We start from the raw sequence: 17,074 nt of genomic DNA, 5'->3' as shown, positions 1-17,074 counted from the left end.
GGCTGCACAGCCTCTGCCAGAGGGTAACTAACTGTGGGGTGCAACCCTACCATCACAGCTTGGGGCTGCCACACCTCCCACAGATCTCGCTGTGAAGACTCTTTAAGAGGAGCTTAAATCCATGCCTAGCCTAAGCAGTATAGCTGGTTTTATAATTTTGTTTCAAAGTAAGCCTACAATAGGACTGCCAGGAGCACCTTTCAAAACCAGCTAAAATTTGAAGCTCATCAAGCAGTAAGACATGCTTACCAAGCTTCCCAAACGAGCACTGAAGTAAATTAGAGGATTTTTTTAAAAAAATTAAAGCTTTCCAGTCAACCTGCTTTATGGTGTCTCTCTGCAACCCCAAGTCAGCAAGCGTCTTCATACGGTACAACTGAAAACCCATGGTGAGCATGGCCCGGGCTCATGCTCACAAAGGAACCTGCCAATGCACTGGTGACAATTGCAGGCTGAAGGCCTGTGAGCTCAAGCTGACAAAAATAAGTAGTATTAAAATAAGTTTATATCCCATTTTCTGCTAGTTTTCACTTTCCATATGGCCAACAGGCTGCACTTTTCAGCTGTATATTAACTTCCACCACGGCAGCGTAAAACGATTTAAATATGAAACTGTACGGCACAAACACACATCACCGCATCTCCCCTTTCAATGGCCATTTTGTGCAAGGCATCACTAGAACCTTTTGTGCAACTCAGCAGAATAAAAACATTTTTTGTCCTCGGGCTGGCGAGCAGCAGTTGCCATGGAGGCAGGTTAATAACAGCCCAATGATTTGCCCAGAGCTGCCTGTGATCCTGGCTACAGATTTAACACACTCTCAGAAGGAGGCCAGCTAAAACAAGGACCGAGATTATTCTCTAGGGAATGAATGCTATTAAACACACACACACACAAATATTCTTGCTGAAGAACAAAAATAAAGAGGAGAGGAAAAAACAGGAACCAGCTATTCTTTTAATCTCCTGGAAACTATCAGTCACAGGAAATTGGTAAAGGATGAACCTACATATGTACACAAATTGGCACTGGGTTGCTTAATGTATGAAGAGCAATTATACAACCTACCCCACAGCAGCGTACAGGCTACTGCATGTATGCAGGGGCTTAGCCATTCAATTTCCCATGTCCAATGACAACTGTGTGGCTAAAACCTTCTTTGGTGCTTTAAGTACGGCTTTGAGATTTAAACTCGGAAAAGTAAGGTAATGCAGAATTAATGGAAAGCGGTCTTAAACAAACAAACAAAAAAAGCAAAGCAATTCTCAGACTAACTCATCCGACTATGGTCATGATGGAGTGGAATGACTAAATCTGTGCTTCAGAAATGGCAAAAGACAATGCAATGGGATCGCGTAGCTGTCCTGAATATTCTCAGGCCTTGCTCTAGGAAGTTCACATCAGCTCATAAAGTTCAGACTTGAAAAGCTGAGATGGATGCATGTTCCCAAAGCCATCCCTCAAAGAGAAGCACGGAAAACATGATGTAAGGGAAGAATGTCCACACCTCCTGGACAGAAAACCAGCCTGTCCTCTAATGTCCCAAACTCCTCCTAGGCTGAAGTAGTGCCTCAATATATCTCAGGTATGAACTATGGACTATAGTCAAGGTCACTATAGAAGAAAAAAACAAGAAACAAAGAAAACCTGAAAGGAGGTTTGGAAAGCTCTCAAGTTCAGGGAGCTAAACCTCCAGGCTCCTGCGGCCATTTTCTGAGTTAGTTCCTGCTCTCTTTTCCTCAGAAGTTTATATTCTTTTCTCTTCCCATAAATCTGCCTTGCTGTTCTGAAAGATGAAGCAGTGAGCACCATTTTTTTTCTCATCACTTACTTTCTGTAATTGTGTAATGCATTTTTAGAAATCCTGGCACGCTGGACACCTGTCCAGTTAGTACACGGTAGAAATCACATGGCACGTTCTGCCACAGAACCAAGGTCTCTGTTGGTTTCAGCACCACAGCTCAGGGAGCATGTGTGGAAGAACTGTTTTAACAAAAATTGTTTTAACAAGGCAAGGAAAGAAAAAGCACTAGATAATGTCTTAAAAGAAAGCACTAGGTAATACATTAAATGCAGCCATTGCATGAAAATCAGGCTCATTATGACACATGCAGGGCAGCCTGATGTTGGGAGCATTGCTCCCAATTCACAAATAAATTTAAGAGGAGAATTCAGTACTTTACATTCACCTCCGCCCTGTTTCCTCGGTGCTGAAGATTACCCAATACCAAGCGTGCATAACACCATCAGAGTCCTAAACCACCATGGATTCTCATTAGAAAATGAACTTCATGTCAACTGAAGCAAATGGCAATTTTACTTTCTGCCACCTACTGTATTTTTTAAAATCTCCACTCTGAATGGCTTATGCATGCCAGGGCATACATTGTCATACCTTACAGCATGATTGACAGCTACGGGGCAAGCAGTGAGGGATGCAGGAATACACTAATACCTCAGAAGCAAAAATGGAATTTATCTCCTTCCTCCCTGTGTGAGAATAAGCCAGTACCTGGCAGTAAGATTCCTTCTCACATCCATCATCCACACCAGCGGCCAAGGGTCAGTGGCAACAGTACAATAAGATATCTCTTACAAGGGTAAGTTTAAAGCACGTAACAAGTTTCTTTCCACACTTTAATAGAGGCACTAAAATAAAAAGGCTGTGTGTTAAATCACTTGAAAGTCTTTGTTGAAGTTCTACACTTACTTATTCCTGTTCATCTTAAATTTTTCCATTTACAAAACATGACACACAGCTAAACCTCTGTTATTAATTATAATAAATGCTCACTCACCACTCTTTTGGATTAAGTACATTAAAAAGACTAAATAAGTGATGAGCTCCAATGGAGAAAATCCTTTATTTTCCTTCCACAAACCTCTTAAAGCTCTTCCAGAGTAAACTTCCTTTGAAGTTCAACCTTTCCTAATTTTGCCTTTTTGTCCTCCTTAAATCAGAAGTAGTGAAATTAACTTACACTGAAAATGAACTCTTCAGGAGAGCCAAAAAACTTAATGCAAGGGTTCTTCAGCCAGATTGATAACCTCTCCCCTGCATTCACGTCCCCCTCTTCCAGAGCTGTTAATCCATAAATACTCCTTCATAGCCAGCACAGTATCTGTGATGGAGAAGACATGACCTTTGGAGATCTCAGCTATTAGGGCTGCCATGAAGGATCAGACCTGAAATCCAGCAAGACTTCACTTCAATCACTTTCTTCACAATTTCACTTTCACTTCAATCCACACTCTCATCCTTCAGAGCGGCTAGCACAAGGTGCTTCATTCAAGCGGAAGGCAGTGAGATCTGGGTTAGTCTGATCCACCCAGTAAGTCTCATCCCAGTCTCTACTATTTAAGAGCTACCTGAAGAACAAGTAGCTCCTTTCTGAAGGCTATCAGCATTAATTGCAAGTTCTCCAGATATTCTTGATACATATATTTGGTATCAGCATTGTCATACAGCTAGTTCCCTACTTCTGAGAAGGTATTTATTCTCTGTTTTCAGTTTTAAGCCTGCCATCTTTAAACTTCATTAGATGCTTCCATATTCCTGTGTAGCAGAGAACTAAAAATCCTGGCTCATGCCTCCTGTGCTGGAACCAGCACAGAGAAACCAGGAGAACCGGTGCACCCTAAGAAGAAGCATCTAGCAGCCTGGAAGCAACATTAGCAGACCCCTACTAAAATCCACAAAGCACCAAGGATCTGTGGGGTACTGTATGAGTAACAACAATAAGCTGCTCCTGGATACTCCAGAAAAATTACCGTAAGTATAGGTTTAAAAGCAAGCACATATTTTTCTAACATGATTAACAAAAAACTCCAAACCTCCCTTGGAGAGTTTATCAATGTTCATCAACAGCAAAAGCTATTTTTTTTTTTGCCTTTCACTACAGAAAACATGATGTTCACTGGAGGAAAGGCTGTTTTACCAAGGCAAGATTTGTCTCTTCTGGATGCTGTTAAAAGACACAGAGAAGACTCTAAGAACAAACAGCAGTAAACATAACCCCCTTTTCTTCTTCAGATCTCAGGCTCAAACAAAAACTTCTTATAGGAAAAAAAAAAAAAAAGCCTTCCCACTGCAGGAATCAAATCTGTTTCATGTGAGGACAGATGATCTGAATGGTCTTTTACAAGCCTTACAAAATTTATCTCCTTCAAATACACACACTCCCCATCTGTAACATTCCCCGCCGCTGCAAGGCTCATTAAGCTCACAGGAGTTCTGAAGGTGTCTTTTTCAGACAGCGCAGTCTATGAAATATGAATCACTACATCCTTGCTTATTGCAAGCACCCATCCTAGGCGTTTGCTGTGTGAGAGCAAGCAGTCCTGCGCGGGAAGAACACCGCTGCCCCATGAGACGGTGGGGTGAGAGAATTGCTCTGGGACAAAGGTCAGGCAAAACCTTGTTGATTTTAATTCATGTCTTCTCTGTTTTACTTTTGACCCATGAAACTCTGCAAATCACATCAGAAGAAAAATACTTAATATATAGTTTGGAAAATGCCTTAATTCAAACAGGTTTATAAGGGAATCCTTGAAGATGGGTATTTTTTAGCTATAAGCTACTTCCGCAGAAAAAAAAAATAAGTAGATTATTTTAAAAGTGACTTCTCACATAAGGAATAGCTCAAGCAGTATTGATATAAGCTTTGGCATTATTCCTCCTGGCGATTCATTCTAGTGTTTTACTACCCAAAGTCACCCTTGGGACTCCTGCACAGCCTGAGCTTGTGGAAGGGCTCATTGATGCACAGAGCTCAAAGTGCAAACACACTGCACCAGCAAGGGCAGCCTCTGGTCCAAACCGTGGCTGTAACTCTCAGCTGACATATCAACAACTCACTGCTCAACATGCCTGAAGACATTCCTCCTTCCTGCCCTCACCCTGACCTCGCTCCCCTTGCTTCACCTATTTTTGCCTTCTTGGAGAACACTCAGTAGGGTCAACATGCAAGACCTGCTGCTCCAGTAGGTGCCAGCTCGGGTCACAATTTCGGACAAATTCAAGCTGAAGAGGTAAAACAGATGAAGCGATGGGCAGACTGCCAAAGATATTCAAATGCCTGAAGGTCCAGACAAGCTCACTGGGAAAGTACAAAGGCACCTAAGCATTTCAGTCCCACGGGCTACTTTAGCAGTTCTGTGAAACCTTCTGTAAGGCCATTTGGGTTTCCTTGATTCAACCATCCTCCAGATTCCCCTGCACTTGGCTGACATAATTTTTAAAGCTGACTTTACTTTAATCAAAAGTATCTTACCTGGAAGACTGAAGTTGAGACTCTTAGCTCCACCCTTCTGGCAGCTGTGACTCACCTCACTCTCCATCAGCCTTCAGCACTCAGCGGGAGAGCAAGACTTTTGCCACACTGGATTTCAGTCACTGCTACCGACTGCTTCCCCAGTTGACTCCTCCCTAGCTACAAAGAAGCAAACAGAAACACAACCTCTCTCTCCCTAGAGCCGAAGGCCAAAAACAGTGTGTGGGGAGGATTTCAACCTGGTGGATCTAAGATTCAGTAGGTAAATTCTCCATTTCAGAGATAACTGAAGCTGCCAACATCTTCCTAGACTTTTACCCAACTATGGAACTAGAGAAGCTCCAACTACGGACCTAGAGAAGCAGTAAGAAACCTGAACCACAACTGCAGAAGTCCTTTGCTCTGCAACAGCTTTTATGCAGGTATTTACCCAGTTGCATCCCCATCACATAATTTTCAAAATTTAAGCTTGCCTCAGTAAGGGAGCAGGCTGTTTCAGTGAGATACTCCACATTCGCATGCCCTTATGCACTCACAAAGCAGCTGAAATACCTCCCAGCATCTGGGGGAAGCAAGCTAAGAAAAAAAAAAAAGATTCCCATAAAGCAAACAACGCCCACCCAGCCTGGAAGAGTGCCTACAGCTAAGCTCATGTTAAACAACCATTGCTAAGTTTCTCTTACTAAAGAAAAAGATGGTACTTTGCTTCCTGGGAAAAAAAAAAGGCATTTTGAAAGGCTCATTAAGTTTGCAGATGTTCAGGAGATGTTTTGGCTCCAGCACTGCCATGAATATCCCACACTGACTCTTCCTTATTACTCAAGTGGGGCATTAAAGCTTAAAACAGGGAGGGGAGATCATGTTGTGTGTGGAGACCCTGGGGGAAGAGGTGGATGCCGCGAGGACTGCCACAGAGGTGCTGTCATAGTGATGCCCATTCAGACACCGGCAAAGTAGAAATATCCAGACTGCAAAGGCACACAGGAAATAAGGTGGCTCGTCAGAGAAACAGACAGGAGCCAGTGCCGCCCAGCAGCGGGGAGCTGTATGCCAGTACTGAGGGGAGGCACGTTACAGCTCTGACTTGTGTTCCGACTTAAGTGATACTTTCCCTCCCATCTCAGGGAGCAAAGCGAAGACCAATATTTTCACTGTGGCTAATCCATCATCACTGGCAGATTGGTCTTACTCAAGACCCGTTCAGAGCAGTTTCACTGCTGCCTAGAAACCTTTTCATTTCTTTAAGCACAGCCATTTAAAGCACCTTCCCTTGAACTGGCATTTCTGGGCTTTGTTGGTGGGGTTCCCTATGCCCCCGCCCCCATCTTCAACTCCTCCATGACAGGCACATTTACCTGCACGTTATTTCAAGAAGCTTCCCAAGGCAGCCTACGGAGGGTTCAGTTGCCTAAACAAGGGTTTCTAGCACCATTTTAGGTGCCAGACTCCCAACTGCTGCGACAGAAGGCGATGCGTCTCCTCTGCATCCTGGCTCATCTGTGCCAGCACACAGGGACGTGTGTCATCACTGGGGACAGCTGATGGGGCACAAGACCTTGACAACCAGGCAGCTGGCCTACTCCCTTCTGTGTCCTCCTTTCCAGGAAGGCAACGTTCATAATCTATCACACCTTCGGAAGCATTTCTCCCGTCTATAAAATATCCCACGTGCACTGATCTGAAGTTTGGGAACGTCTTCTGGCAGCACCGAGTCTGTCACTGAGGTCATTTATCAGAAAATATGGCCACCAAAATTAATATTCATATCGAAGATGGAGATCATGATTTGCAACCTAAGTATTTATCAGGGGAAAAATAATTTTAAAAAGGCATTTTGAAATACATCAACATTTGAATCCTAAAGAACAAACGTGTGTGAAAATATAATGGAAAGGGGAAGGATCAGGCAGCAAGCTTTGGTGAATATTTCCCTGCAATTGCTGTTAAAATCTCTGATGCGGAGGCAGGCATCTCCAGCAAAAAACCTGTCAAATAGACTTCAGTCAATCAGTTCCATAACGAGAAGAGGATTGCTGGATAGAGCTAGCTGCAGATGCTGTCTCTCAGCATTTATATCCTTCGCTGTGTTAACCCTCAGTCAGGCTGGAATTTTCCAATGCAATCCATCGTGTGCTTGATTTCAGGTGCCTGTCTGAGATGCTTCAAAACTAAATTTTCCCTCAAACTTTTAAAATGAAGCTTCAGAAAAACAAAATAGGATCCTTCTGAGGTCTCAAGCCAGATATCAAAAGGGCAGACATGTGTCACCAAAGAATTTTTAAAGCCTCAGCTGAAATCCTCCTTTAGACTCTGACATACGCACTGACTGCTTCTGGCAAGGGAAAAATGCAAACAAAATCATGGAATATTGTCTAGGAAGCATACTGTAGGAGACCAGTGAGTCAGACGTGCAGTCACTGTTTTAGTGTCAATTACTGCATTTGCGGCTGATCAAGTTGATAGATTCACCTGCATACAAACCTCATACCACACCATCTCATCAGTAAACAGTTTTGAAGCAATCGGGCAGGACAGTGAAAAGGGAGGTGTCCCTCAACACACGTTTTTGTCATTCAAGCATTAGCAATCAAACGTAAATTTATGTCAAGTATTCATATAAAAGAGCTAGACTCCTTACAGCCTTAACAAACAAAACAAGAAAAACAGAATATTTATCTTAAATTGTTAGGACTAGTGCAAAGCATTATGTTTATGCTACTACCATTTCTCAACTCTCCATTTCCCTTTCACCCAGCCCTTTATTTACCTTGAATCCCCAAAGGACTAATATTGCCTCTCAATGCTGGCACATGATGGTACCGGTGTGGCCTTGAACTCCTGTACATCCAGTGGTACCTGCCAATTTCCATTTCTGGTCTGGTGATCACTGCCAATTTTAGGTGGTAAAAAGTCAGTGTCACCAGCAAGTCTTAGTTCAGTACTTTCAGTCATTTAACTTTAAAAATAAGAGCCCAGAAAAACGCGCTGTCGTTTCAGAAACAACACAACCTTACAAACCAAGGGAGGGGGTGGGAGGGATGATGGACAGGGAAAGGCTCACACAGGTGTTAAGAACGGTTGAATAGCTAAAACTTCACCTAGCATTTGAATTAAACATGTAAGGAAAGACTCTCTATTCCTTCCCTCCACCCACTCTCACGTCTCCCTCTCTTCGTCCACGGCAAAGAGCTCTCTGCTCCAGAAGTAAAAGAAGACAAAGTCATAGAAAACCACATTACCTGTTTTTTTTAAAAGACCCTAAATCTGTCAAAGAAAATGGTTATTGTCAGGTGTCGAGGTAGGGCAAACAGAGGAGTTTGCTCTGTTACTTTCTTGCATAAAACAGAAAACGTCATGGGCTTTATTTCACATAGGCTCTGGTCACGTCCAAAAATTTTCACCAAGTACATTGAAACAGACTTGTTCCAGGTTTACAATGCAGGGGAGCAGTTATCCTTCTCCTCATCTTTTCAGAGGACAGACGAAGCTCAGCAATGAGACCCCAGGCACAGCAACGCACCTGAGCCGCTGACACATTCATCTGCACAGGCTCCCGAGCTCCCTAGGAAGAGGTCACTAGCAAAATAACGCTTTTGAACCTACACGTGCCCCCGTGGCCCTGCTATGGCTTTGTCAGGCTGTCACGGCGAGACAGAGACCTTTATTTAAAACGTACCAGGGTCCCCCTCTGCAGGGGCTAAACAAAAAAGTAATTGTCATCTCCAACCAAAATAAATCCGACTTAAGCAGCATTTCGGCAGGTGCTGGAAGGGAAGGTTAAGATGCTGAAAATCCATCTACCATAGACTAGGTCAGAGACAAATTTAGTGGGGCAGGAGGAAGAGGAATGCCATAAATTTCTAGCCTGTGAGGGGGTAGGAAGGTCCTGGACCCAGTCCCTATTTCATGTGGTTTTGCTGCTGGCGCAGCGAGGAGTTTGGCACAGCTACATTTACATACGTCAGGAAGAGAAAAAAAATCTTGGCCTTGAATCCAAATGCTGGATCTAGAGATTTGAAACAAGAATCTGTTCGTCTCCTACACCAGCAAATGAACTCCAACACAAAAACAGGGGCTGGGATGCAAACTTAGTATCAATGGCTCTCTAAAGGATGCTGCATGGCTTTGTATGTCTCCCCTCTCTGCAACTCACACACAACCCAGCAAGCAGGCACCAGGTAGCACATTTCTCCTAAAACACATTATGCCATTCTGTATGGCTTACCCTTTGTACTAGGAAAGGCAAATTCCACATGTTATGAGCATTACCATATTCAAAATATGTGGAAAGTATTGTTCCAAAATGACTGTGCGTGCTCAGGATGACATCATCTCCTTCTGCTTACAGAGGGACAATCCTGTTTATGAGATCACAAGGAACGCCGTAATAATTGAATTGGATACAAAATGGAAAATAACAGAATTCCTTGTTAGTACTGCATATCGTTTCCCCCCTCCCTCCCAGCTGTCTGCTCTTTGCTGTTTTGAAGCTACTTACTGGACATTGGTAATAGATTCAGACTTAAGAATAAAAAAAAATTAAAAACATAACCAGTCACAAAGACTTCCAGGAAGAAAAAAATTCTTAATTTGCACTGCAGCAGCATCCAGACCAAACCCTTGGCACCAAAAGGATTTTATCCTATCAGGCCTGAACCCACAATCTGAGATTTCTCCTGCAGGGGCTACAAAACTCACTTGCCGTGGGACAAACACCAAACCCTGAAACGTGGAGATGGCATGTAAACTTCATAGCATCATTTCTCTAAGTGAAAATATTCTATGAAGTAGGGTTTTCTTAATTAGCAATTTCTGGCTTTGCAATAAGAGGGCTCCCTCCATTCGGAGTCAGTTCAAACTCCACAAGGAATCTCAGTTTTTCCACTGCTCTGCAAATTGCCATCGAGCAGTGGCTGCTTGGTAGCCCTTACTGCACGCCTGGCACGACCTCTGAAGCTGAAGAGAGTCTTTTGGTGACTTTGCTGGGACCCACCCAGGCCCACTCATGCAAAATCACCACCAGCTATTAGCAGCGTAACAACTACTGCACACAGTAGATAGGAATCAGAGTTTAATTCTGCACCCTAAATAGTCAGGAAAGGAAATAAGTTTAAATGACTTCTTTATCTTTTGCTTCTTGAGGAACTGCCTACACTAACTGCATGTCCAGGTCCAGGTTACAAAACTGTACACACAGCCCGAGGCCTCCTGCCTGAACCAGACAGAACTCGATCCTGCACAGCCGCAGCATCTCCAGGACCAACGACATTTTCATGTCACACCACGCGGGCACGCTGATGGTGACTGTGGTGTTCAATATTCATTTGGGATGAATCATCTTGCACACCTGTAATAAAATTCCCAGTGCCCAGCATCCTCACGCGTGCTGCCTTTAGCATATGGCTTTAGAGGAAACAAACAGTTACGACATTCATCTGTCCCTGGGAGCACAGGGAGGGCTGTCGTTTGGTCATTTATGACCTGGTGATGAATACTGCATTAGGAGGAAGGCTGGCCAGAAAACGAGGAAGGGCCAGAGCAACCAAAGGGGACTCCCTCCACCCCTCCGCTCCCCTCTAGCCCCTTTGCTCCCACTGCAGAGTCCATTGTGCGTGTACAGCGCCATCTGGGTTTTTCTCCCCTCCGCTACCATGCCCTGTGGCACATATGTCTGGGTTTTTTGCTTTCATCAGGTCATTTAGATCAGCATGAGTATGTTCTCCGAGTGTTTTTCAACCCTCTCCTGTTTAGAAACCAAATCCTATTCATTAAAACCTAAATCACTAAGCCTGCCAAATTATTATCCCCAGAATATCGCGTGTCCCAGATTCTCCCTGGGCTGGACCTCTCTTCCTCGAGCTGTATTCTTCAGGGACTTAGACTTAAAGCAGTTATTGTTTTCAGGGGTTCTGAAACATCAATAAACTGATTGAAACGGGAAAAAATACGCAGCATACTAAAAATCTTAAAACAGCTTGACAGCTCTGATATCACTGTGTGAGCCTAACATTAAGAACGTACGTTTGAAAATTTTGGTTAATAACCATAACATGTATATAAAAAAAAAAGACAATTTTTTCAATTTGCTATAATGAAAAATACATCTACCTGTGATGCATCAAAATGTCATAAGCTCACTGTGTAAAAAGAACTTCACTAAATATGAAATAAACCGCGCATTAATTCACTCCTTTCTCACCTCGCACCTTAGCAGCTTCATTTACACTATCGCACACAGTCATACAGTTGCATTTAAGAGAAATATTCTATTTTTGACTAGCATGAAGTCATCTATTTAGAGTTTAAAATCAGAAAGATTGCTTCACATATGATGAAAATAATAAAGCTCACAGCCCTTCCTGAGCACGAGGTCTTCTTTCATCGAGAGGACATTAGTAGGGAAGAGCCAATTAAAAGGAACCTCGGGTACAGCTGCTCAGGCTGGTTTGCATTATTCCTCAGCACAGCATAGGCAATTTGAACACCGTATGCGTTCATAGAAGGAAAATATATCCTAGCCTAATGGCTGTCTTCCATCCTCCCATGTATAACTGGTGAACTCACCATGGTCATCCACACTTGGGTTTTATTTTATTTTGTTCTGTGAATTTTGCAACTTGGTAGTATTTCTCATAGTTAAATGAAAAAGGAAACTTCTTGTCTCTGTTAATCTTTATCAGGCTCTATATCCTTCACCGCTGATGCAAAACGGCATTTCGTTTTTCTTATTTATTCCACCTCAGTAAATCTGCCTGCCCAGTCCTCATGTTTTGATTTAATTTAATGCCTGCAAGATAAACCCTGTCATTTGTAATAATTTGTAAACCTTCATCTTTAAAATGCATCCAATCTGTCCTGCAGCCCTGTAAAGTATCTGTTAAACATTTTGCTTCGGCTTGCTCATGGTGTTCTCCTCTGATAAGGGCTGCTGATACGCCGTATAAAGCTGACTTATTTCTTATCTCCATCAACATGGGTGTTGTTCCATTTCCAATTAAAAAAAAAAACTGGGGCAGCAGCCACTCATCTGGGTGCAGAGAAACAAATGGCTGATAAAGACTGAATCCATCAGCTGGGCAGTATCACTGCCTGAATCAGGCAGAAGATTCACTAAAATAACTATTAAAATATAAAACTGGAATTCATATACAATTTAGTGAACTTTAAAAATAGAAATGAGATCAATCATTTTAATTTCTCAATCAGTAATTACTCATAAAGCACATTAGCTTGTGTAAATTGTCTCAGCTACACTGCAATCCAAAATAGCTGGCCATCTGAATTTGCCACAGGGATGGGAAACACAAACCAGTACCTAAGTGACCCCACCATTCAGATCTGACCGTATTAGGTGCTCAAAGTGAAAACAGGCATGATCGCTGCTCATCCCAAGTGGTTGCACAGTACGGCTTTCCAGCATTCTCCTCCGGAGCACCGGGAGCCTGGTACATAGAGAGCACGCAGTCCTCGTCCAGTTTCCTCCAAGTATTTATTCCATACAATTATAGTACATCATTAAGGAGGTCCTTGCACTAAAAATCACAACCTGGAAACCTGTGGTTTAAGATTCTGGGAAAGGGGAAAAACTCACAGCTGAAAAGTACAATTTGCTAATAGTTAAATGCAGACACTTTCCCCTGACTTTAGCACTGCAAAATATACTGTGCGTGAACTGGAATACCCAAAGCCAAATGTTCAGGATCCTCTCTTGCTCAGTACTAGCAATAACAACATCCCCCAAGCCCCCTCTGATGCTAGTTCATCTCCTTGGACTTTGCAACTCATTTCTGGAAGGAAGAGCTAAAAGACTTTGCCATAGCGCTTCAATCGCTTCAAGTTGTGGTGGCCGCCTCACAATCACTGGAGCTAGGGCATCATCTCATAATGGACGGCCATGACGCTCAGTCCAGGTGGGATCTTAAGGAAGAAGCAAGTGTTGCCAGCCCGGCAAGCGTGTAAGGCATAGCAGGCAGGAGATCCAGCCCGGACAGTAAACGGACACGTTTTTGAAGGGGTCAGCTTCCATTTTACACCCCAAAGCAAAGCAGCTGCATTTTCCAGGAAGTTTCTTCGCATAGAGAAAAAGCTTATTTTTCTCCACGAGAGCTTCTGGTGAAAAGAGCCCTTTTGAAAAAATCCTGCCATTTCAGAGGCACCTGATACCCGCTGAGCCCATCTAAAAACCCAACTGGTCTTGACAGTCTTCGTCGCACTTTGGAAAATCTGCCCCCCCCCCCAAACCAAATATGCCTCCTACATTACCGCTTCATGACAGCGACTTTGCAGGAGGATCTGGGCTATTTATTTTGCTGTTGGAACTAGGAGTAGGACTGTTCCAGTTTTCTGCAATTTAATTCCCTGCGAAACAGATCAGAAATTTAAGTGAATAGAAATAAAGAGCATAACGTGAGAGACTCTGTGTTACTTTCAGAAATTAGGGAACTGGCAAGAACAAAGCCTTGAAGTGTTACATACACATACCTATGTAATAGATCCAAAGTATAAAATTATCATAGAAAAACGAGGAAATGGTGGTAAAATTGAGATAGGAAGTTCCCCTGCTTGCATCCTGTGAAAGGAACAGATCAGCCACCTTGACTTGGTAACAGATTTACCGTTCTACGTGTTGTGCTTTCATCCATGCCAAAACAAAAGGGAAACCATAAACCCATCATAAACACGCTCAGCAACACATTTCGTTTTGCACAGCTGCTAATGCATACGGATAACCTTCTTTAATGTTTACTGTACATGAGTTCTATCAGTTTAAAAGAAACTCATCAATCAGAAGAAAAAATTGCTGTAGTTTTTGAAGAATGATGTATGAGTTCAAGGGGGTTTTACAGGCACGGTATTTAGGACACTTTGTACATTAACTACTCAAAATCTGCAGTGAGGTTATTGTCCACATACACTAATGGCTTTCAGAGTTTAATCTCTCATCAGTGGACCTCCTTTCGTGAAATCCCTAAGGGATTATGTAGTACTATGTCTAATCACTTGACAAATTTCATTTACTTGAAACTGAAGCTAGGTTTGAATTATACAAAGTGTGTAGGAGGAATCAGATTCAAAGTAGGAAAACAAAATCTGGTACTGGACAGTACCAGGATTTGTCATTATGTTCATATCTGAACTGTTTAACAATAAATGAAACAATTCCACCTGAGGAAATGTTTATCAGTTGCATATGCCTATGAGATACTCAGGGTGCTTTAACTGACACACAACAGGTTCAAAAGTATACTATGACTCATGTAAAAAGGCACTGGAAATTTTAATAATTTTGTTACTGCTGTATCATTTGGCAAAAAAAAATATGGCTATGATTTGTACAGCAGTCTGCTACACTGAAGCGGGACATTTATTTGGCATGAATTATATGATGCAGAAACAAAACAGTCCTTTGTTACCTCAATTTACCCTCTGAAGTTCAGCACTCCAGACCAAATAAATCACCTGTAAGGGTGGGATGGATGAAGGACCTCTCCTCCTGCGCTGTCGTCTCCCTACCGCAAAACCGCTACCACGGAATTGTTCTCTCCATTAAGCAGCAATTCTCGGCAATTAACACATCCTGAAACCTAATGTTGTGAAACTCATTGCATTATTCTCTGTTACCACAGTGCAGGCAGATCTCTACAAAAGCAAAATTTGCCAGACAACACCATAGAAAAGGAAAAGGAATTTAAAAAAAAATAAGAGTAGCATTTGGCATCAAGCTAACTACACAAAGGTTGTGCGATATTATACTCTGTTATATGTCATTATAACCTAGGTCTCCCACACTGCATCGCAAAGCCGTGCTACACAGCTAGTCTTGATGAAAACACCAGGTTACGGTTCTGAAAACGACATGCAAACACACAGGCACACGCTACCTCTGTAAACCAGATCTACCGAAATCCATCAAAGACGCAGCAAGAACAAGATTTCTTTCGCAAACATTATTTCAGGTAGGGTTAGGACAGATTCAGAGCAAATACAGATGCAGACAGAAAGATTGCTGCTCTATTAATTTGTTGTCAAGCCATGCAGGAAAGGACAGCTGAAAGCCCAAAGATGCAGTAATGATTGTTTAAAAGCTATTTGAAAAAGTGACAAAACTGGCCTAAACCTCTTTAAGCCCCCTGAATGAAAAGATTTAAACAGGCTATTGTTAGACCCCTGGGTACCTTTTTTCTCTTGGCTTTGTTCTGCATTTTCCTCCGCTGCAGTTTCCATGGCTGGCTTCATACCATCCACCAAAAATGCCGCCCCCCCCCTCCCCCCCAGCAAGCACTTTTTCTCTTCGCCTCCTTTCTCACTCCCTTCCGTCTCCTATTTACGGCGGCGGTGATTGAGCGGCTCTGTTCTCCCCTACAGTAGATTACAGTCCTTTCCAAAACGCCAGAAAAGTCTTGTCAGCTTCAATTTCGCTCCGCTGACTGGTCCATGAGAAGCCGTGCCAGCGAGCGCTCAGCCATACGTCACCGCGGTCCCCCGCTATAAAATAGCCATCCTGTGCCCAGCTGTGCCCCGGCTTGCCGCATCGTGGGGATCAGCATCACCAGCTCGCACCCCCTTCCCCTCGCTCTCTGCTCTCCCCCTCCTTCCCCGTCTCCCAAGGCTCCTGATGAACGTTAATCAATTCTCTTGGCGGTGAATGGACCGGTGACATTGGGAGGGGTGATGCGGGCGAGGAAGAAAGGAGCCCCCCTGGCCGCCGTGTGGCGAGCCCCCCGGCCGCTGTCTCTAAGGGGAGTGCATGTCGGCACACAATCGCAAGGTTCCCTTTCCCATGGGACCTCATTATTATGCCTCGCGTTTTGATTTATTCCACATGCCCTCTGCTCTCCAGGGCCAGGGGGCGATGGGTCTGCTCTCTCTGTTCGCTTTCTTTGCCAAGTAAGTTCCGCTCACTCACGGCACAAGACTGTGAGAGAAGCATAAAAGCAAAAGTGGGCATATGTATATGTACATGGAAAATGTAAATTATTTCTCTGACTAGTAAGCCTGATGGAAAAAAAAAGCACAGAAAAATCCTGGCAAGCAGAAAGGAAGCAGGCTCAAGTGACCTAAAATGCACGTGCAATACTTGAAAGGATAAAATCTTTAAGAAAACACAGCTTGGTTTTTAAAAGGATGTCTGCCATTAGAGACCTAAATCCATGCTTAAAAGGGAGCGCGGAGTTGCTGTTGAGCGCATGTTTGCTTGCTCCCCTAAGTCAAGACAGACTGTAGCATGACCTAACAAGCTGTGCTGCCAGGACATGTCTACATTGCGCTGCATGAGGTGACTTTTCAGTGTCCCCAGCCTGCTCCGGGCAGCCCCGTGCCAGGGAGCCACAGACCAGGCAACACCACATAGGGGTATTATTCACCTCCAGACCCCAAGATAACTGACATGTTTAAGGCTGCACTGTACTGAGGCTAATTAACCTTGCCTATCACTTTGCTTGTCTCAGTGGCCTCACAGTGTGCCACACTGCACAGGGCAGTGGTGCCCAAAGGCACCCCTTCTTGTGTGTAGGACGACGGAGCGACCACAGAGGAATGGCCTTAGTGGTCTGGCAGGCTTTGCTGGTCCAGCCACCACCACAGCCAATTCTGCAGGCTGCAAAGACGCCCAGCAGATTCAGCAAATGCTGGGGATGTTAAAACCTACACGCTGCATGTTCCATGTAACGGATTCAACCAGGAGAGTGGGAAGAGGCAAACAGTTGAAAGATTTGTAGCTGCAATTCAGCCTCTCCTGGTTAAAGAGACTACACTCACAATTTTGCCGTGCATTTTTATTTCTACAGATGCCTAATGAAAA

The 17,074-nt window shown here is 43.6% G+C and overlaps 1 protein-coding gene across 7 annotated transcripts in view; it reads right to left on the bottom strand.

The window, feature by feature from the left end:
* The window catches only part of GPM6B (glycoprotein M6B), a 111,262-nt gene that overhangs the window by 17,301 nt on the left and 76,887 nt on the right, over positions 1-17,074 (bottom strand). For 2 of the 7 annotated variants that reach the window (XM_010119366.2, XM_010119367.2), the window contains exons 1-2: positions 15,450-15,525; positions 8,042-8,161 (exon numbers count right to left, since the gene is read on the bottom strand). The exons of 1 other annotated variant lie outside the window; for it this stretch is intronic. In XM_010119366.2, the coding sequence (XP_010117668.1) occupies positions 8,042-8,161; positions 15,450-15,510 (181 nt within the window). In that variant the 5' untranslated portion in view covers positions 15,511-15,525. Of the gene's footprint in view, positions 1-8,041; positions 8,162-15,449; positions 15,582-17,074 lie in introns of those variants that run through there. 4 more of the 7 variants (XM_086767865.1, XM_086767879.1, XM_086767873.1 and 1 more) reach the window with 3 other exon arrangements.

This window comes from Chlamydotis macqueenii, chromosome 1, assembly GCF_036417535.1.
Source record: "Chlamydotis macqueenii isolate bChlMac1 chromosome 1, bChlMac1.mat, whole genome shotgun sequence".
NCBI lineage: Eukaryota > Metazoa > Chordata > Aves > Otidiformes > Otididae > Chlamydotis > Chlamydotis macqueenii.
This window is presented reverse-complemented; position numbering and strand designations above follow the sequence as displayed.